General features: G+C 40.9%; 1 protein-coding gene across 1 annotated transcript in view; it reads right to left on the reverse strand.

The window, feature by feature from the left end:
• Window positions 1-23268, reverse strand: part of LOC116323537 (contactin-associated protein-like 4) — a 77681-nt gene that overhangs the window by 14586 nt on the left and 39827 nt on the right. Inside the window, exons 6-19 of the mRNA XM_039621616.1 lie at window positions 21457-21632; window positions 21196-21321; window positions 18855-19122; window positions 18014-18163; window positions 17653-17824; window positions 13091-13197; window positions 11026-11145; window positions 10636-10836; window positions 9836-9998; window positions 9439-9566; window positions 9130-9300; window positions 4566-4784; window positions 2493-2732; window positions 49-288 (exon numbers count right to left, since the gene is read on the reverse strand). Of these exons, the coding sequence (XP_039477550.1) occupies window positions 49-288; window positions 2493-2732; window positions 4566-4784; window positions 9130-9300; window positions 9439-9566; window positions 9836-9998; window positions 10636-10836; window positions 11026-11145; window positions 13091-13197; window positions 17653-17824; window positions 18014-18163; window positions 18855-19122; window positions 21196-21321; window positions 21457-21632 (2481 nt within the window). The remainder of the gene's footprint in view (window positions 1-48; window positions 289-2492; window positions 2733-4565; window positions 4785-9129; window positions 9301-9438; window positions 9567-9835; window positions 9999-10635; window positions 10837-11025; window positions 11146-13090; window positions 13198-17652; window positions 17825-18013; window positions 18164-18854; window positions 19123-21195; window positions 21322-21456; window positions 21633-23268) is intronic.

Consider the following 23268-nt stretch of genomic DNA (forward strand, 5'->3'; position numbering starts at 1 on the left):
CAAGAACACTTTCCTTATTAAAAATACAGAGCGGATCTCAGTGCTCACCTGGCTTGCTGAGCAGCACAGCAAAGTACTCTCTGTGGTAGGAGCTGACGTACAGGAGCAGAGCAGGACTCTGGCTGGTCCTGAAGCTCAGGGACACGTTTTCTGCTTTTAGGGTTATGTCAGAGTAGATGGAGGAGGGGAAGGAGCTGCTGGCGCTGCTGCTCCTGTTCAGCTCGTTCACCATCTGCTCCTTGAAGGCATAGGTGACTGATGTTTCTGACTTGAAGCTGGCTGAAACCTCTGTAGGGAGGAAGTCGATAAATTGAATTACAAACATAGAAGTTACAGCAGTTTGCAGTAGTTGTGGCGGGCATTATATTTTAATATGTAGATGATTAATTTACAAGCTGTGAAAGATTTTACTTGAGCTTTTAGATTTTAGCTAGTAGTTCTTCTTCCTCACATCAAGGATTTCTTTACGCATTATACCTGATAAATAAGCCCCAGAAACATTATCCCAGTTGTGTCATTTCACTGAACCACATCATTCTGCAGATACTGTATAGTATGATTTACATGGCTATAAATAATATGTCTTCATACTGACAACTAATCTCACAAGAGACAATATCAATGATTCATATATTTAAATTTGCTGTGCCTCTGTTTCATTGACAACACCTAATTAGTGAGCTGGTGAAAAGGCAGCCACAGGAAACCAGCTGACAGGTGAAAAAAAAACAAACAATAACAAATCTGGCTCTCTAATTATAACAGAGTCGGATGTCAGAGTTATGATTTCCACTGTAGATAAAAATGCAGAGTTCCAACAAGCAACGCAGCTGGGATTGTTAATAACTGAATATACATAAAGCTGTGTTACTGTGCCGATGTGATGACTCAATATTTCTCTGATAACTTAAATAAATAGAAGTATGGGTACGCACTAGTGTTATGACAGAATCTCTCCATCAGGATGCCCAGCAGGGGTTTCTTTACTGACAGTTTTCGGAAAATGAAACATTTGTCAGAAATGTTCTGTTGAAAATCTGCACAAAGCTTCTGGTTTCCATTTTAAAATCCTCCTCTTCTTTTGGCTTCTTTAAGAAGTCAACATAACTGATCTTCCTCTCTCACCACATCAATACGTCTCCCCTTTGGCTCTTATCTTTTCCTCCTGCCTGGGCTGGCTTTAGTCCTGCCATTAAGGTTGCAAGCTTTTGCACTCTCAGTGCCGGTACCAAGCCAAAATTAATGCGAAGCATTTTGGCTTCGATTTGAAGGCAGATGCCACATCAAATACACCTGCATGCAGCAGTGTTGGTCAGCAGCGGTACTGATCCTTTTCCATCACAGTTTAAAAAGGATTTGAGTAGATTTTAAAACTTAGTTTTGCCTTTCAGAATGAAGACACAAGTGATAGTACACTACATCTCAGTCACACTAAACCAAAAATAGGACAGCAACCTGCTAAAGGAAAAACTGGTAGCTTTCAGGTGATAGAAAAGGTAGCTGGTAAGCTTGCATCTTGTATGTTCTAACTGTGTTGTTCATTTATTCATTTTATTTATTTATATTTTCTCTTGATTTTAGGCACTTTATGACCTTGTTTGTATTTTATAAATAAGTTTTACTTGAGTTTTTTCACATTCGCCGACTGATTACAAGTAGTTGCAAATAGTTAATCAGAAGTTGGGCATGTGACACAGCCTCTGGGCGACCACTTTTGATTGCCTTTTGATTGGGAGGCAACCTGTCTCCTATCGCTGTCCAGCTTGCACTGATTGCAATCACTCTCAAACGGTTTGGTAAAGGTTAGCAAATAATTCCTGTCTAATTCATAAATACAAACAGAAAGGCCAACATGTCACAGTCAATTACAGTAGTGTCGATAAGTGCACCTCATGTGTGATGCATCTCTTAATCTTTATCTTTAAAACTACTATTTCAAAGGCAAAAACAGCACACGTTTATTGCACATTATAGCAATACGTTTGGTTGTACTTTGGTCTCCAACACTGGTCGCCGTACATCTACATGTACAAACCAAACCTCTCAGCTAATCCTTGAGTATATACAGTAGAGTATATCTCCAAAGGTTGTCCACAGGATTAGGAATGTGTTGTGTGGAGTGTGCCCCAGCACGGCTGTGTGTGACCTCACTTATATATGACATTACTATATATGTGTTTTATTTATAGGCCATCCAGGTGCTGCACTGTAGCGCATATGAAGGTGTTTTTGTTGGAGGTCAGCAACTACAGTTGCTCAAGAGATGCTGCCTGGGTTTTTAAAAATTTCAAAAGATATAAACACTCGTTCCTGTGTTAATTTGGATTATGTGACTTTTGATAGAGGAAGAAGAAGAAGAAGAACTGCACAACTGCTAAAGTGACCCAAGGCTACATATTATTAAACCCTAAATTTAACCTTTTAAGTGATTTTTAATGTAAGTTTCAATTTGACATTATGCATATTTGAGCTTGAAGACCAAGTCTCTGTACCTTTGTTGCAAAAAGGTCCAGTGTAAGCGGATGAGCTGCAGTCGCAGGAGAAGCTGGTGGGTCTCTCCACACAGCGACCCTGATTCTGGCACAGCGAGCCGTAGCTGCTACAATGGCCTGGGCATCCTGCCTGAACCCCAGGGGTGATCTTTGCTCTCTCCTCCAGGTCCAGAGTGACACCATTCAACTGCAGAGAGCGGATGCAACCTCGAAAGCCCTTCTGCCTTGAAGCTGTGCCTCCTGAACACACAGGAGACACACAGAAAAAAAAAAAGCATACACTATAATGAATTTTGTCTGTTCTCTATTTTATTCTACTTATGTTTCTGTGCAAACCACCAAAATGGATACAACATGAGATAATATAATCCCAGTCATGTTTAAACATTTAACAGTTGCCTGGAGAACAAGTTAAAAATTGCAGGTTTGTCCAAGACCCAAAATATATTTAAAACACAGTGGCATAAATCACAAATCCTTACGTTTCAGAAACAGTTGCCATAAAACTAATCTAGCAATTAGCAAAATACTGTTCTTGCACATGCGGAAAGGTTCCCTTCTTGAAAGCTGGTGTATCTATTACTAATTAAAAAAAGAAAACACCTTTTCTAACTGTGGCAGTCTGTGGGAACATTTTTTAGCCACCTGGTCTTAGGTTGTCTAGGATTTACCTGATGAATAGGTGAAAAAGAGATGCAACATTTAGACATTTGGAACTAACAAAGTCATGAATGTAACTGAATGTTACTCTATTTTAACGAGTTTATTTTTCTATATTTATCATTCACAGTGAAATAAAAGTGCTGCAGGACCATGGAACTTAGGAGACATATTTGAAATGTTTGCAGTGCTTTATCTTTCTAGATGTAATTTATCTTAATCTAAAACACTACCCATATGATTTTTATGTATTCATACTGTACAGACACGCATGAATGACAAACAATCTGTGTTATCAAATTCTTAAGCAAAACTGACTGATCTGATTCTATTATTAATGGCAGAACATACTCTGCACCTCCAAGAAAAAAAGACTTGTCATCGGTTTCTTACTGAATTTTTAAATTGAAGCACAGTGAAACCCAAACTGGCAGGTGAAAAATTCAAGAAATTGACATTTCACTGGCTGTGGCTCTGCTCACCCAGCACCAAGCTGATTGTTGTTATCTAGAAAGTTAGCGAGCTGCCAATCGCTCTGACAGTCTGCTTGTCCTGTCTGGTTGGCTGACAGTGACAGGAAAATATTTTTTTTCCTTCCAGGGCAGAATTTAAACTCAAAAAGTTATTGTTTTCTAAGTTCTCACATCACAACCTCCAGCTGTCCTCAGAGTTCACGCTCTGCAACATTATAATTGTCTCAGACTGCCAAACTGGCAATCTCAAGACTGTTATGATGAGATAAACAGTTTCCCATGGCTGCAGAGTTGATGAGGTTCGTATCAGGGCCAAGAGTTTCATCAGGACCTGTCAGGAAATGACTACCTTAACTAATGAACTGAGTTCAAACACTCCACCAAGGTTACTGCAAGGACACTGACCACAAAAATGTGACTTTTTTCTACACATCCCCAGGGAATTTCTATCACTTTGTGGGGATTTTCTATTAGTCTATTAAGCTTATATCGAAGTAAGGTTTAGAAACAAGAACTGCTTTACTGTAGACTTGTTTAAACCGGTCAGCGGCAACGCGGATCAATAAACAGACAATGCAATATGTTCTTTGTGCACTATGAGGGAAGTGTGGAGTCATGTGGAAGATTATATATTCTGTGACGAGAATGGAAATCCACCAACCTCCCAGGGGGTCAACGAAAATGTACCCTATAAGCACAGAGCGGTTTTGTGTGTAAAAATAAGGGACACAGTGGAAAAATGAAACAAAGCGAGCAGAAAACAGACGATTTGAAAAAGTTTAGAAATAAAAGGAGAAAAACATCTGACAGCTTCAACTACAAGCCTGGGCTGAAATGAAAGAAATCTTAATCTCTAATCATAATTACATGAGTGCAAACCAAATGTCGTATTGTTTTAGTTGGGATCTAAAAAGAAAGCAGTGTTGAATTGATTGCACACCTATAAATAACTGGCTGTTCAGCTGCAGGTGGATGTGCCCATCAGCCGGCGCCTCCTGCGTGACAGCAGGAAGCTCGTCGAGGCGAAGCGACGCCTCTTTAACGTTTCGCTCAGCTTGAATGCGATGCCACCTGTTGTCATTCAGCGGTGATCCAGCTTTCACCGAAACCTCCAATGGACCATTACCCACGTCAAAGGAGAAGAGGACCTCATTGGAGGCTGCATCAGAGAGGAAAGAAAAAGAGGACTTATTTTAGAACACGTAAGAAGCCGCTTTTGTGTCTCCTGTACCTTCCTGCAGCTTGTTTGATACTTGTTGCCCTGTACACAGGGCAGCTCACACACAAAGATATGCTCATTATTTGCATGATTAAACTGACTAAGCTTTTGTTTGTCTAACCTCTAACTAATTAATGGTGGGTAACAAATGTAAAGGAAAAAATATTATTGTTAGAGTGAATAGTTAAATGTTTGTCATTTTTATGCTTACCATCCATTTCTATATTGTTTAACTGTGGGATGAAAGGAATTTCACAGTCCCCCTCCCCAGATTCTCGAGGTTCTGGGTGAGGGGCTATAGTGTTTTATTGCACATGCATCCTATCTGGAAGATCTGCTTCTTTTGATGTAAGCTTCCTGCCCAGCAGGAGGTCTAACACACACACACACACACACACACATATACACACACACACACACACACACACCTACACTCTTGTATATACATTTACATACAGTGCCTTGTCTTTGTAACCAAGGGGGGTTATGAGGGGAGGTACTATTGTTGTGTGAACTGTCTCTCAATAAAAGCCAGCGAGAGGAGGCCATCATCGGGGTCATTTCCATGCTGGACATAGATGAGGCCTCCCTTGCGCAAGTAATCGATCGATCGCTGTTGCCTTGTTTTTCTTTCATGGGAATAAGTCCTGGATACAGCGGGGTCTGAGTTTAGACCCAACAATTATCCTATTAATGTATTGAGCTATTACATGCCAAAAGAAGACCTTCGCTGCATCTTGGTATTGATTCTCTGCAGAAACTCAAATAGACTTTCGGGTGGCTTGAGTTCTGATGACTGCAAAGACCATAGCATATGATTCAAATCATTTTCTAACATCATATGGATGGGAGCATTTCCATCTTGGAGGAGACCGCTTTGTTCAGTGGTAATTCTAGACTCTGAGGCCCCAGGCAACAATTCACAGGAGGCCTCTACAATCAGCGTTTATCATAGTTATGTTATAACAATTTTGACACCATCTAAAAACATTGTGAATATTGGTTAGGGGCCATGATTTGTGCAAATGCTATTTATTACAGTATGTCCCTCAGGCTCAAAGATTGCATTCAGTCGGTAACCAGAATGATTTGAGTCAGGCGGGGTCAGGTCAAGTCAGCTCTCTCCCACTGTTAAAGTTTGGCAGCCCACTGGGGGCCCACACTGGCTTGGGGCCCCAAGCAGTTTCCTGGTGGTGTCTCTGACTCGGGCAGGTTAAAGGTGATCAACTCAAAGCCATTTTGTATTGATTTACAATAACCTTTCAAACTGAAGAGACAGGTAGACACAAACCATGCAAGTAAAACACTATCCACAGCTTAATAGAGCCACTGCATCCACTTACTGCAGGGTCGGATGTTTAGCCGTTTCCTTTAATTTGTCATCTGTCTGTCATATTTATTTATTTTCCCCCAGAAAATAGAAAGAAAGGACACGGAGCAACATTTTCATAGCCAAATCTGATCACATCAATCTGTTTGCATGCCAGGAATTATTACCAGTAGAGCATGTTCCTTTGTTTTGAACACCAGAAACTTTGTGTTGTTTTATAGTGGAACCACAAAGGATCTTTTATCTTGCTAAACTCTTTCTTGTTTTCCCCTTTTACTTGTCAGCATGCTCACTCTGAAGTCCTCATTCTCTGTAAGAACTACAGTACACCATCTGTGGAAGAAAGATGAGGAACAGAGGCAGCTGACACACAAGCACCACTGGAACTCTGACAAGAAAAAACATTTTCAGGCTGAAGTAATGTATCACCTAAGTGATGCAAACACAACCTGACACCAAGCAGCTCGTAAGCATGTCACATAAAACTGCTGACAACTTTGGAAGATAAAAATGAAGTACTGTAGTTGTGACAACCAGCTAGAAAGTTAAAGCACTAGTTTGTTTTCACAGAAACAAGCTAATCCAAAGCTATTGATGTAGAGTCAATGTCCATCCATCTTCTTCCGCTTCACAGGGGCAGCAGCCTAAACAGAGAAGCCCAGACCTCACTCTCCCTGACCACCTCCTCCAGCTTGTCTGGGGAAACACCAAGGTGTTTCCAGGCCAGCCAAGAGATATAATCTCTCCAGCATGTCCTGGGTCTGCCTCGGGGCCTCCTCCAAGTGGGATATGCCTCACTAAGGAGGCGCCCAGGAGGCATCCTTGTCAGATGCCCGAACCACCTCAACTGGCTCCTTACAATGTGGAGCGGCTACTCTGAGCCCCTCCAGGATGACTGAACTCCTCACTCTATCTCTAAGGGAGAGGCCAGCACCCAGGGCAGCCCTGGTGGAGTCCACACCCACCAGAATGAGTCTGACTTATTGGTAGCTATGTGGACCAAGCTCTTGTAAAGAATGGGGCAGACACCCCATACTCCAGAAGTACATCCCATGCACCCTCAAATTTCCTTGAAAGGGTAAAGAGCTGGTCCAGTGTTCTGCAACCTTGGACGACAACTCCTGAATCTGATGTTCGATAAACAGATGGACTCTCTTTTCCAGCACCCTGGCACAGACTTTCCTGGGGAGGTTGAGCCTGTGATTCCCATATAGTTGGAACACACCCTTCGGTCTCCACCATCCTGGTCTGCCAATCCAGAGGTACCGCCCCTGATCTCGATGCAGCATTGTAGAGCTGTGTCAACCAAGACAGCCCTATAACATCCAGAGTCTTTAGGAACTCAGGACGAACCTCATCCTGGGGAAGTTCTTTAAGTAATATAAAGAAATATATCACTTAAGTAGTAAAAGAATCAGTCTTGTACAAGCAATTCATGGTGTTCACAGAAGTAGAAATTATGTCAAAAATATATATGCTGTAAATGTCTGCCATTTTAAAATTCTTTTCAGGGTTTGCTTTTAAGGAGCGTCAGGCAGGTAGGAAAGTAGGAAAGAGGATATTTGAAAAGATCCTTATTCTTTTCTCTTCTTTTCCTCAATTCTGAGTTCCCATGCTACCAAAATCAGTTTGTTCTTATTTCTGTCATCATTCCCTTGGCCAAATAACCTCCTTGTCCACCTTCTATTAGCCCGTTAGTCTCTAATCCCTTTTCTGGATGTTCAGAGAGCAGCATTCCACATCTCAGTTCAATGCTAGCTCTCCCTCTTCCTGTATTCTATCTTCAGCAGGACAGGCTCTCCTTTATTGCTTTGTTGCTGTCATCATTTTTATTACTCGAGCTCTAATTATCCTCACTGAAATATGTTGCATGTTGAACTGAGTTGCTTAGTCTGGAAAAAAAAATGAAACTAATAAAATAAGAGAACATAAAAAAGGAAAGAAAGTAACAGTACCTCCACACCACAGATACTGTCTTGCTTACAGTGCAACAGTTGTAGCTTTATGGCAAAATACTGATAAAGCACTGAATCATGCGTCAGATCTGATAGCTAGCCTTAAACATATATAGTTACATGGACTTCTTTTTAAGGTAAAACCAGCTACAGCTGTAGATTCGTTTTCTTTTGCAATCACATGAAGTGAAGCACCTCATCAAGAAAGGAACAAAGAGGAAAGCAACAATAGCACACACGTCAGTGTTTGAACTGGAGCAATTCAGTCAAGCTGAACTACAATAGTAAATAGACTTGTAAGTATATAGACTTGCATTTATAGTCCTTTGTAGTCTTACTCACCACTCAAAGCACTTTTTACTATACAAGGCAATTCAAGCATAGATTCATACACCAATTTATTCTGTACACTTTATCAATAACACTATACACACAGTCGATACACTGGGGGTTCAGTAGTTTGCCCGAGGATACTTCGACCATGACATCCATGATCAAACCACACGCTTTCTGATTACTAGACAAGCTGCTCTACCTCCTGATCTATAGCTGCACATCATATGATCTCAGTTCAAGTTCACATCAGCTAATGACACACAGACCATGCGGGGATGTATGTGGGGACTTCCACCAGCAGATATAAATGACTGCAGGTGGGTCAAATGTTTCTTTTACATGGTAGTTCAGGTCAGCACTGCTATGAAGTGTTTTAAGTAGAGTGATAGAGAGCTACACGCTCCGGTGGTTATAAAAGAAATGCACTGCAGCCGGCTGCAACAACAACATCAAAAACAACAATGCTGTGATTTCCCAGAGGAGGAGAAATAAATGGCAGTGCTGCTGTAAAGTATTTCTTTTGAAGGGTTGATGGACACCATCACCTCCGGCTGAGTTAAAACCACATGAAACTTTAACTCGGAGGACGATCCTTCCTGCTCAGTTTGTACTCACATCTAAGTGAAGTCTAGATTAGACATCTCACCAGAGAGGCTTTACTCACAGTTGAGTTCAATCCGAATGAAGTCTTTGATGCCCAGGTTTTCCAGGAAGACACCAGATGATGAAGTGGTTTTAAACAGGAAGGAGATGTCGGCACTCAGCTCTCCATGTAATGTAGGAAAGTGGAGGTATGATGTCTCCTTGTCAAAAAATGCAGCATTCCAAACATTTTCTGCAAAATGCATGAAAGCATTTTAAACATGAAGCACGGTTCAGGAATGAGTTTACAACTCTGACATGACACACGGGCATCATTTTAAAAACATGTATAAAGTGACAAAGTGACATTGGCACTCTGATTTCGACTTACTGTCTCCATGACAACGGAGAGGTCCCACCTTGTAGGTGCTTTCGGAGCCATGTCTCCGGATATCACCCAGCACCAGAGATCTAACCGGGAGTGTCTCCTTATGGGTCAACAGGCCTGAGTCATTAGTCCTAAAAAATAAGGAGCAGAATTTTTTTATTAAAAACAAACTCCAAACCAGAGGAGGGAAAGACATATCTATCTTTAGCATAAAATGTGATTCACTGTAAAGGATAATACATGTTGTTGATTTATGCTCTTGCAGCTGCCACACCTACTTGCAAAAATCTGCTTCACTGGCAGCAAATTTGGTAACTTATAAAAGCAGTGAGGCTATGAGCTATTTTTATAGCGGAACACGTCACACTATAATTTTTTTTGATATGAGTGAATACAGTACCATTCATTGCTGTCAGCATCACAGTTGCAGTGATATCTGGAGTCCACACAGTTATCCTGCAGACTGCAGGCACATTGCTGGCTCCCTGGTGGAGCTCCGCCCCAGTGAGTGTGCATTTGTCCCACACCTGGGCCTCCTACCCACCAGCTGAGTGGAGAGCCCTCTGAAACACACAGACATATCACTTATATCAAGTGACCGATCTGCAGATGGTAGCTATGTTTCTATAATGGGACACATTTTTGTAGACTATTGCAATCAATAAAAAAAGAAACACAAAAAGAAAAAGACATGGCTATACTGAATGATTTTATACCACTTAACAACTATATGGTAGTAAATTAAATCAAAAGGTCCATCCATTCATTGTCTTCCACTTATCCTTTTTTAGGGTCGCGGGGGGCGCTGGAGCCTATTCCAGCTGTCATAGGGCGAGAGGTGGGGTACACCCTGGCCTGATGGTGGAATTGAACTCAGGACCTTCTTGCTGTGCAGCAACAGTGCTAACCACAGTGACCCGTGCTGCCTTAAATCAAAAGGTCCTACTTTTTATTATTGCTGGCTGCCAAAGGTAAAACAGACATTCTGTTGATCACATCTCTAATTATAAAAAACAATTAATTATTATTAAAAAACAGAAACCTGTTATCATGCAATGTGTTACACAATACACACAATGCAAGAGTCTTAACTATTGTCTTGAAGTACCCATGCTTGGTCCAAAATAACTTCAACTGCCTGTTTAAACTGCATCACAACAATACATAAATGTGGTGTTAAAGACCATCCAAGGTCTTTACCTGGTGAGGTGAGTAGGCGTGACTTCCTGCAGTGGTAAGCAACTTCCTGTTCGCAGTGCTCTGATAGGCTTATGATTGCTGTTAGCTGCTCCTCATCAGATGCATATTCAAAATGCACTACATGTTGATTCACTTCTGGTGACGGCTGGACTCTCGTTAGGTCTGTGTTGTTGTGGTGGATCACCATCCATGTGTTATCCTCTGGTGCAATGAAAGACGCATAAGGGAAAGCATGCATTTGTAATTTTTAATTTTCACCTATATGTGTATTTGTATGTTATGTTCTGCAGGACTGAAAGACGGAAAATAAGGCACGATGAAAGCGAGAGAGGAAGAGATTGTGCGCCAGGCATGTTGACGCGTGTGTGTTTTGATGTGTGTATCAGCTACCTGTCATGTTGCAGTATAACAGCTGTGGCTTGATGGGTCCGCTGCTGTCCACATCAATGTAATAATACCCCGAAATGTTGCCTTTGTGTTTGTAAGCCTCGCAGGACTGCTCGTATATTGCTGAGGAGAGAGAGACATCCTCATCATCATCACTGCAGACATTTAAGTTTGTTTTTCTGTCTATGCAACTGCACAGCGGCTGCTCACTTCGTTTTTCAACATCTGGTCTTGTTCAACATATTGCAAGTAACTTAAGATTTTTTCACAATGTAGATGCAGAGGGACCAACTCTTCTCCACTGGATTATCTGTTTAGCTACATTTTAGTGAGTATATTATTGTTCCCATTTAATACACTCATCACTTTAATAGGTGCACCTGTGCAACTGCTGGTTAATGCATATGTTAAATTACTTCATCATATGGTTCCAACTCAATGCATGTAAGCATGTAGACATGGTCAAAACAATCTCATAAAGTTAACTATATACTATATAGATCAGCAGCCCACTTACTATTTAATTTAATGCACTAGTATTTTTTAATTTATGGAGAACATTATAACTGAGAATAAATGTGATTTAACTGACTTTGAACATGACATGATTGTTGGCGATAGAGGGCTGATCTGAGTATTTCAGAAACTGATGATTTTCCCACACAACCTTCTCTAGGGTTTAGAGAGAATGGTCTGAAAATGAGAAAATATCCAGTGAGCAGTAGTTCTCTGGGTGAAAATGACTTGATGATTCCAGAGGTCAGACAAGAAAGGCCAGGCTGCTTTGAGCTGATAGGAAGTTACCAGTAGAGCTAAGGCATTCAGAGGTGCATGTCACATCTTGACGCAGATGGGCTACAGCAGCAGAAGACCACACTGGGTGCCACTGAGGAAGAACAGGAAACTGAGGCTACAATTCACAGCTCGCCAAGACTGGACAATAGAAGACTGAGAATCATCAGACTAGAGAACATTTTTTCAAGTCCAACCAGGGACAAGAAAGGTCCACCTAATGGTTGCGAGTGTATCTATCTATATATCTTCAAGGTTTATTGAATAAAGTTTATGCCATATATCTGATTTAATTTTCCTGGTCTTTTTTAAAACTCTTATATTAGTGCAAAGCAACAAAAAAAATGATTCATTGCCTAATAATTGTAATTATTATATTAATATGAATTATAATTGTACTTTACTGTGTTTATACTGGTCAAATTAATGAAAACAAATGGAAACCTCAATAAAAGATGAAGATATATTCTCTAAACCCAAATCTATGTGCACAGGTTGGTGTACTTTGATTAACAAAAGTTATTCAGCAGCAGATGAATAGATGTGGATATGATATCTTGTGTTCTTGTGCTTGCTTGAAACCACTTGAAAGCATGGAATAAAGCACACTGTGAATGGGTGAATGTAGTGAATGGGTGTAAAGAGCAATTTGAGTGCCCAGTTACAAGAGTGCTACATAAAGCTCTATACAAGCACCAGTCCATTTACCATTTAATTTAATGCACTAGAAACTTGTAATTACCACTTATGGTTTACAGAGGCTGCTGTTGCCACTGCTGAACAAAGACTGCATAGCCATGCTTGAAGTCCTGTAAAATATCCAGTGATTTTCACTTTTGTTAGATGGTTGAAAAAGAGCACTTTACAAAGCCCTTAAAAGAAGAAAAAAATAGCAACGCTTTTGCAAAGGAAATTCATTAATTTGCTCAAAAGAAGCACATGTTACATGCTCGTCTTAGAAACTGCTTCGTGGTTTAAATTGAAGTGCTTATAAAGGATGTATTTTCCAATAGAGTTGCGTATCATTTCTTTCATTATTTCTTGTGTGAGCTCTAAATCACTCTGTCTTTGTGCTAAGAGTTATCCCATGAGTGCTTACAATCATGACTGCTGGAAAGAAGTTAGATCTCTGCTTGACCTTCTGCCACAAAAATGTCTGAAGGGAAATGAAGTTAAAGCAGCAGGCTGTCTAATTAACGGAAACTCCCAAACATGAGTTGAAATACAGATCTGTGACCTTTGAACGACACCACTCAAAAAAGCATCATGGCCTTACAGCTGTGACAGGTGGCTCCGCTGTACCCGGTCCCAGAGCAGTTACAGTGGAAGGTGCTCCATGACTGACTGCAGCTGCCTCCATGTTCACAGTGGCTGGGGGAACATCTGAGAGAGAAACAGGAAAGAAAGCACACATCTCCATATCTATGTAACACTGTTGCAGGGGAAGTACTTAATGAACAGCTTTATGACACACATCATTCTGTGTTATTGGTCTTCAGCTTAATGCATCAGTTATTCAGTGAGGCAATTGCTTTAAAATACCCCATCGTCATGAGAGAACAGTGCAAGTAGCTCTCGATGCCCAGTTTGGTGGAGAAAGGGAGAGGAGAGAATGCATCAGTTCTGGGGTCTTATTAAAACTTGTTTGCTTAGTCTCAAAAACAATAAAGGCAACTGAAGACAAAGGATGGGTACTCCTGCTTCCTCCCACAGTCTAAAGACATGCAGTTTGTGGGGATAGGTTAATTGAAAAACCTAAATTGCCTATAGGTGTGAATGCGGTAGTGAATGTGAGTGCGAATGGTTGTCTGTCCCTGTGTGTTAGCCCTGCGACAGACTGGCGACCTGTACAGGGTGTACCCCGCCTCTCACCCTATAACAGCTGGAATAGGCTCCAGCACCCCCCGCGACCCTGAAAAGGATAAGCGGAAGCGAATGGATGGATGGATGAAGGATTTCATAAATCTATTTATAATAAAGTTCACTAGCTGGGCCCACATCCTCATTTTAGGTTTGACAGCGCTTTAGTAGGTAAAGGTGAATGGCTTGGACATGAATTGAGCTGCGGTCTGGGGAAGGCCTCAAAAGGGACTGGCGAGATCCCCAAGTACTAAATAGAAGTGAAGAAGTTAAAGAATTGAAAAGGAGAGGGAAGGTGGGGCAAGTAAACAAGAATGAACAGCTTGGTGAACTGGGGGAACATATATAGATGAGAACCAGAAGGAGCGTGTTAGGAGGGGTGGACCCGCTCCTGAAATTCAGATATTTATCTCCAATAAGAAGTAATGTGTAATACATTACTTATTTTGAGTAACGACCCCACTCACTCAAAACAAAGTCTAATGGGCAGCCAAACAAGAATCAAAAATAGGGGAATTCATGGATGAGGAAGACTAGCTGGTGACAGAAGGGATGTGGTTAAATAATCCATATAATTACTTTCTGGCCTCTTTTCCTAATCTTTTTTCCTGGGCTTAGATGGAAATGGTCATGCAGTCAAGGAAAGATGTGACAGAGGACTACAAAGGACTTGCTGTGCATTAAGAATCTTAATATCTGTTCATAAGATGGACTACAAAATAAGTATCTTACCGTTACTCTGTTATTTTAAACTTTTCACCTCAACATAAAAATATATTGTAATTCCATTACAAAAGTTGGAATTTTAAAGATAACATATAGGTTTTCCTGCTGGAAAGTAGTCCAACTCAATTACTCCTCCTTGGTTTGGAGTTTTGTGACCAAAGTTAAATTCACTTTGGTCACTTACCACATCTGACTCAAAGTGAAAATTAATTCATCATCATTTTCAAGGCATTAGTAAAGGAAACTGAACTATAGTGAACTTTAAACACACTTTGATCAATTAGCACATAAACTTGATTTAGAGAGCTCATATAGTTCTACGCTCTTCATGCAGTGGAACATCTGGACAAGAAGCAGATTTTATTACAGCAGCTGCACCAGCTGTGAGTTTGACAGCCTGTTGTTAAAAATTCAAAACATACCAGCAGGTTATGCACATGGAAAACAGATTTATTATTAATATTTACATGATGTGTGCCACTTTGCTTGTTAAGTTGATATTTTTAATAAATGGTTGGATGGCGCCTCATTTTGACATCTGGGATGGGATGATCTCCTTTCCTCACATAAAAGATGGTCAATAAAGACAGTGGGAAAACAAACCTATACACACAGAGAAACACAAAAAACCCAACTTATATAAAAATCTAAAAACAACAAATATATTACAAAACCCAGTGACAGGTGGAGGGGTTGAAACATTAGGCAGCAAAGCAGAGTGGTGCCAGTTATACTGAAATAGACCACTAAATTAGAAGGTTGGGTTTGCTATTTGTATGTGCAGGTGTGTGTATGACACACATAACACGCCTATGCCAATACCTCAGCTTCTGTGACAATTTCCTTTACATAAATGGTACCTTTTTAAAAATAACCACCCAGGACGCAAATCATTATTCACTAAAAGTCTATGAAAGCCAACTGCTGGCTAAACCTTGTTCTTATCCACTGTTATGTTTCCTTAAAAAGTCCAGGGGGGTATATAAACTAAAACAGACAAGCCACCAATTCCATCAAAATAGAGGAGAACACAGTAAAACTGTAAGTTTGTTGCCAAACAAAAGAGTAAGTCAAAAAGACAAAATGATGCAAGCACCCTACTCTCCACTGAGTGGGAGGAAGCAGTGCCAAACACAGCTCACAGGCTCTCAGGGCTGGAGCATCCCCCTCCTGGTCTTTAATACTGTGGCCTAATTGCTGAGTAAAATCAGCTGCACAGGAAGGTGGCACTTAAGGCCAGAGGGCGAGTAAGACACCCTCATACAGGATAAATCACAACAGGCCCTGCTTGTGCTGTATGGGCCTCACAAATTAAATGCTGGAAAACCAGATTAATCATCCACAAGAATTGATGTTTAAAGTCAGCACAACCATCACAAAACCTTCTATTTATGGCTGCAAACAGAACCATCAGTATGCTGAGCAAATGCCACCTCAAGTTGCTAAAATATTTCACGCCTTTTAATGTGAGTGTGTGTTAAATAAAGTAATTGCACCTAATGCATCATGATTTTACTTGGATGAGGCATAGGCAGCTGCAAGCATGAGAGTCAAGCCTGGCCTAAGTGGAAAATATAGGATTATGAGATTTAAAGGAAATTTGCAGATTTACAGTACACAGTTGTATATGTGAAGAATAATACATCACTGGACAAAAGTACCTGAATTTTTACAGCAATTCATGTCAAAATTACACACCATAGAACAAGTCTGAGAAAACTGTGCTGCTGTTAACTTTTTCCTCCTCAGTCTTCCCGTGTAAAACATGGAAAACAGCAAAGCGGATGACTGGAGGAAAAGAAGCGGAATATCAGAAACAGTGAGAGGAAAGGAAGAACATGGACAGAAAGGAAAGGGGAACTCAAGTTTAGGGGTGTGTTGAAGAAGAGGAATGAGCAACAAAGGGAATGAAGGTTGGATGAATAGAGCAGTGAATGAGTACGTAAATATATTTGGAAGGGGAAATGAGGTCAGCAAATTGTGACTGCGGTGAGTGAAAAAGAAGGGGAGGGAGAGCAGCATGTATTTTTAATCTTTGAGTCAGGGGGAAATTTGCAGTTAGAAAAAGACTTACTCAGCAGCCCTGTCAGATGGTAAAGTTTGTTTTTTTAACACCCAATTTCTTTGCTTCTTTTCTTCTCAAAGTAAGTTGGCATGAAGCCAGGTGCAGCACTCCGTATTTCCTCCACCACTTTAAATATTTGCATTTATCATTCTTTTTTATGCATTTTTCAATCAAACCAGAGAGTCCACTGATACGTTTGGTATACATATGATCAATCAAGCACCACTTATTTCAACAAAGTGTGCTGTGGGTTGGAGGTGAGGGGTTGGAGAACTGTAAATCAATTTTTCAAGTTGACATTTTATTGAAACAAAAGCTGCTCTGTGGGTAATATGTGTGCCATTTACCAGTGGGCTCTAATGATTTGGAAAAAGGTCTAATGTCATGTTCTGAGAGCAATGTGTTATTGCTCACACACAGCACAACATTAAACTCACACGATGGAGCTTGACTTGACATTTTCTGCAGTATGGAAAGAGAAAATAGACATATTAGTGGCCGCAGTTGCTCGACTATTTTATGATATGGAAATCCCAGAAATATCGATTCTGTCAGACGGTAAAAAAGGATTTTTCAGCTACAGCATTTTAGTCCCCAGCATGTATGCATACACGGTGCTGGTGTCCTTATAAAATGTTATACTGTCAATACAAAGCACAGCACCAGATGCAGAGCACAGCCACGCAGATAACCACTGGAGGAGCAGGAATGAAGAGGCAGCAATCAGGAAACTTGGAAAAAAGTTTATTCAGCACGCTGCTGAACGCTAACTGCTTCGGTGTGTGTATGTGAACGCCTCCTGGTTTATTTTCCTCATACCAGTTGAAACAGAGACAAGCTACATGAAAAATTATGACGTTTTCTTAGCCAGAACATATTTCGGGAAACATTGACACCATATTGCGTTTGTATCATATTCACTGTTGCCTAATAATCCACATGTGACCCCATTTCACAAAAAGGCTTCAGACGGAGATTAAGAAGGTTTACAAAGGAAGCGTGACAACAAAATCAAACATTTTAACGCCGGTGAATCCTCTTTTCTGACAATCCCCGTTAATACAACAAATGCATTACATAGAATAATATGTTTCTTTTCCTGGACAAATGGAGAGACAGACAAAAGCAATACCCAATACACAGCATTTACGTAAATCAGTGTCGCAAACGGCCCCTTTAGGTCTTACCTGTCAATAATGCCACACATATCGATTTGCAGGTGACTGTAGTTTCCGATCAGCCTCTGCTGCACCTTGATCAGGTCCAATGGCCGGTTGTCCACAGTCAGTAGACGCACGCAGCCCTGGAAAGCTTTGAAGGGGTTCAAACACTCCTGGCTATTTTCTTCAGCGGGACAACCTAAACAGAAGAAAAAAAACATCAATCAGTAAATGAAACACAGGAGAAATCACGCACCTCAACACAACTGTTGTTGTGATTTGGCGTTATATAAATAAAATTAAACTGAATGCATTGTGATGCAAGATTAGATTATATAGACAAAGATGAATGATGATGCATACGTTTTATTGTTCATTTCTCGCTTACCACCAAAGAATATATGACCTCCTGTGGTAATTAAAAATGAGGGGCTTGCGTGAGCACTGGCTCCTTCATCACCATCCACTGTGATGGTCAGACGTCCTCCTGCTGATATCAAGTCCACAGAGTGCCACTGACCATCATTCAGAGCTGAACCTGAAGAGCCACACATATATGTCTAAGTGTTTTTATTTTGATATCATTATCAATTCTAATTCATTGTAAATGGAAGAAATAGAAGATGGTTCTTGCTCGGGAATCTTTAATTGTATGATATTACAACTATTTTAACATAAGAACTCCTGACAATGCTAGAAGAATAATTTGCGCTTTCTCAAATGTCTCATAGCCTATAACAGGACATAGTTTCATTCAGTTCTATTCTCACTGCTGGAAATAGTTTCTATTATGAAAGGGTGACACGTGGAAAAATCATGCAAGCATGCAGAAAGAAGAATACCTAAAAAATACCTGTGTAATTCTCACATTTGAACACTCAGCCATCGAACAGACTTCATACTACAGACTAATTATGGTTCAGTTTGGACATCTGATGTTCGGGAGTCAGTTTCAACTACAAAAATGTCTTTTTGGAGCTGGTCAGGATTTTGTATCTTGACCAGTAAATTTGGATGTGAGTCCAAATCGTCAGACTGACAGCTCAGCTCGCTGCCTTCCAGTGTTTTGGGCTCAAAACAGAAATTTTAAATCACCATTTTTGATACTGAATTTCTAACATTAAGCTCCTATTTCACATTACGGCTTTAAATTAGTCCAGTTAGTAAGTGCAGGCAGGATGGAGGCACCTGAGAAAGAGTTTAATATGATTTTGAGGCGTCAGACTGACCTGCGTTGAGCTCCAGGGGTGCCCTGCCAGACTTGTGGATCTGTAAATGTGTTCTGGCTTTGCTCAGGTAAAGCCAGACTCTGCCTTCTCGATTTGGGAGTTCAAAGGTCAGGAGCAGCCCGGCCTTGTTCCATGTCCGAAACTGAAGCCCCACTGAGATACCCAGTGAAGATTGATCTATCCTTCTTGGTAACCGAAGGAAACTCTGGGGGCCGGTGAACGTCATGGCAACAAAAACGGGTTCAGAACATGAAAAGGTCACATTGCCCTGAGACAGATGGAGAAGAGAAGAGGAGACAGGAGAAGATATGAATAGAGAGAAATGAGAAATGAGAAAATAATCATGTCTGAATATAAATTAGTTCCAAGGCTGTCTAGTGCTACCCAAATACACAAAGATGTCATCAGCAAGTCTCCTTAAAAAAGCATAGAGCATTACCATGATGATTATAGCCAGGCTTAATATAAGCACAGGCAGATCTTAGTGAAGACCAATGTCAGCCAAAAGATTTCTAAGGTCACACCAGGGAGCAGAAGTTTGGAGATGCAAAAACAGATAGCGAGAGAGTGAGATGCAGGCTTATAGTTTCGAGAAGTGGTAATTGCAGTAAATCCACCGCTGGGGCAGCAACTGTGATACATTCCATTCCGCGTCCTCCAATGGGAATACTGGGTTTCTATTTTCAGTTCAGCACAGAGCACACTGACACTTGATCAAATCTAAAAGCTCTTTGTGGGGTAGTTAAAGCAATAAAGAGTAATGCAGACTGAAGAGGTGAAAGCTATAGATGGTCAGTATTCTTGTACGTATTGCTGTAGCTTGAGGAGATCTAAAAGCCATGCATACATTTTCATGTGCACAAACACACACACACAAACAAACAAGGTTAATTGGTGAATTTAAATTGACTGCAGATGTGGACGCAAGGTAAATAAAACAAGTAAAGTGCTGCATAAATATATGTGATGAGGCACGTGGTGACCTGCAGGCATAAGTACTTTGAGTGGTCACTAAAGACTTGAACGGCACTATATAAATGCCAGTGTGTTCCCTTATGTGTTGCATTTGTAGTTTTCCACAGTTTTTACCAAAATATTTGTTTTTTTACCCAACTTCATCATTTCAACATCCATTAAAATTGTCTCTACAAAGTGTGTTTGTAGTCAGTTTCAGCATCCATGCTCATTATAAACAAATATTCCACATTATGAATAGTTAGAGATTTGTGTAGATAGCAGAAGGGCCTCCAGAATTAATGAGAACATCTTATTAAAAAAAGAAAGTCAAACTTTCCTCTAAAAAACAGGACAAGAAAAATGAGATACACTATGTGCCCATGCTGTCAATATGTATATAGCACAGACATAAACGTAAGACCACTCTGCTAGTAATGAGTCTAGGAGGTGGATGCCATCCAGACAAACAGGACTGGCAAGTTGGAAGAAGATACTGCCCTCACAGAAGGAGAGAGACTCAAAAGCTATCAGTGTATCAACATCTGGAACTCCACAGTGCTGCTGCGTCAAACTTTAAAGTTTAAATCTCACGGTGTGAAATCAGTGACATTCAAAAACAGCTGCATAAAAAATCCTACAGATCCACTGGCCAGGTAAGATCATCATAAAACCATTACCAAGCATCACCAGAGAAGCTCTAACATGCAATGAAGGGAAGAGAAAGAAAGGACAGTCAAGAAACACCTGGACAGAGACCTCCAGGCAAACATCAAGAGGACAGACCTTACCTGGAGTTTAGATTGACTAGATGTTGGTCTGAGGTGTCATTTTTATTATAACAGATGCCTGACAGAAAATATTGTGTCATTATTTTTACATCCGCCCCTTTAAGAATTATTTATTTGTTTATTCGGTTGTCAGTAACTATCGTGGGGCGATCGTGGCTCAAGAGTTGGCTGTTCGACTTGTAATCGGAAGGTTGCCGGTTCGAGCCCTGGCTCCGACAGTCATTGTCATTGTGTCCTTGGGCAAGACACTTCACCCGTTGCCTACTGGTGGTGGTCAGAGGGCCCGGTGACGCCAGTGTCCGGCAACCTCGCCTCTGTCAGTGCGCCCCAGGGCGGCTGTGGCTACGATGTAGCTTGCCATCACCAGTGTGTGAGTGTGTGAATGTGTGTGTGAATGGGTGAATGACTGAATGTGTAAAGCGCTTTGGGGTCCTTATAGGGACCAAGTAAAGCGCTATACAGATACAGGCCATTCTTCTAAAGTTTAAATCAAGTACTTTAACTTATAACTAGGTAGTTCTACTTTGACTCATTGCTACACATTGTGAAACATACACAAAATAGCTTTTTCAGCAGCACACTATGAGCAAGTTTACCTTCACTGTAACCCGCTGGTCTTTTTGTTTAGCGAGGTCTACCAGGTTCAGGCCATTGTAAACTGGGTTTTCCAAACAGCCATAGAATGACCTATAGCTGAAGCCCTGCTGTGCTCCCAGTATCATCTGTACAGGAGACAGAGCACACAAACAAGCAGATACAATAAAATACAGTAAAACTAAAATGTCTGCAGCTGTGAGGTGGGTGTCTTTCTGCCATCTGTCTTTTCATGAGTTATCATCCTATCCTCAGATACATACCTGATCATGGTCCCAATGTGCAAATGTTGGTGAGATGTGCACCCACTCTGTGCTTTTGTCCACTGTGAGCTTGAGGTGATTGCTGTGATGCTCCACTGCAACGTGATGCCAGTGCTGGTCATCTAGCAGGCTGCCCAGAGTCACAAGATACCGGATGTCAGGAGACAAACTTTTTCCTGGAGCGTGGGAGGAAAACGAAGAATCATGTAGTAACAGCGGTTAAAAGAGAGAAAGCTTGAATCTTAAAACCTTTTTCTTTACCGATGGCGATAAGTATTACATCACTGACTTTTCTTTCTGGAGGCTGTCAGGATCTTTTCCATGTAGAAACTGTTTATTTTAATTCTTTTTTCCTCCAAATGATTTCTGTAGTGAAAGAATTTGACTCTGACATATTTATTTCTAACCGCACAGCATGAGCTATCGCTTCTCCTCCTCCTCCTCTCTGGAAATGAAGTTTCAAATTTCTCATCAACTTGAACTCCCCGCTGTTTTCTAGGTCTCTGAAGTGGTGCCACGGTGTCACAGTTTTCTGCCAGGGTTCATATCTTGGAAACAAAACCAAGGCTAGGTCTACATTTCAGAAAGAACCAGAAAACGCAGATGGCAAAACATTCAGTAATTAACACTAAATGGGGTAGAGAAAAAGAGAAAGAGAGGTAGATGGGTATAAAAAAATGACCAGTGAAATGCTTCTGATTCTTTCTACTCCCCAAAGTGTCAGCAGAGTGAAGCACTTTCACTGAGTGATGGGGGAGCTAAATGCACTCTGTCATTAAATATGAATTAGATATTGTTTGAAAGGAGACTACTTTGTCTGTGTGGGGAAAGAAAGAATGAGTGAATGAGAAAGGGAGACAGACTGGGGCCAAGTTCACTGTGTTCAGTCATCAATCATAATTGATCTGTCAAACAGATAGTTGGCACAAAAGAGGGAGAGACCTGAGAAAGAGATGGGAGTAGTCATCACTGATCAGCAGACTGATGTCTGCACTGGACAAGGATGAAGAGAAACAGGGAAACTGAGCAAAGGTGTAGTCTGTTTTTTTTCTATACTAATAACTTCTATGTTTTGGGTGAAATATTCACTCACAAGCCACTTTACACCTGTTCAGCTGCTCATTACACCAAATCACATGGCAGCAACTCTATGCATGTAATCATGTAGACATAGTTAAAACAACCTGGTCAAGCTCACAATGAGCATCGCAGTGGGGAAGATGATTTAGGTGAGTTTGAATGTGATATTGTCGCACTATTCCTGGCAGGCTGGTTTGAGTATTTCAGAAACTGCTGATCTACTGGGATTTGTCTGCAGAAGCATCTCTAGGGTTTACAAAGAATCATCCAAAAAAGAGAAAATGTCCAGCGATCGGTAGTTCTCAGGGAGAAAATGCCTTGTTGATGCCAGAGGTCACGAGAGAATGGCTAAACCGCTTCGAGCTCATAGGAAGGCAACTCAAATAACCAAAACCAGGGAATGCAGAAGAGCATCTCTGAACACACAACACATCGATCCTTGAAGCAGATTGGCTTCAGCAGAAAAAGACCACATTGGATGCCACTCTTGTCAGTTAAGAACATGAAACTGAGGCTACAATCCACACGTGCTCACCAAAACCTGACAACAGATGATTGGAAAAATGTTGCCAATGTTGTCAGAATCTGGTTGAAGACATGTGAAAGCACGCACTTGTCCTGCCTTGTATCAAAGGTTCATACTGGTGGTGGTGTAATGGTCTGGGGGATATTTTACATACTTTAGGCCTCTCAGTTCCAATTGAGCATTGTTTAAAGTCTACAGCCTACATG

Source organism: Oreochromis aureus, linkage group 13, assembly GCF_013358895.1.
Source record: "Oreochromis aureus strain Israel breed Guangdong linkage group 13, ZZ_aureus, whole genome shotgun sequence".
In the NCBI taxonomy this organism is placed as follows: domain Eukaryota; kingdom Metazoa; phylum Chordata; class Actinopteri; order Cichliformes; family Cichlidae; genus Oreochromis; species Oreochromis aureus.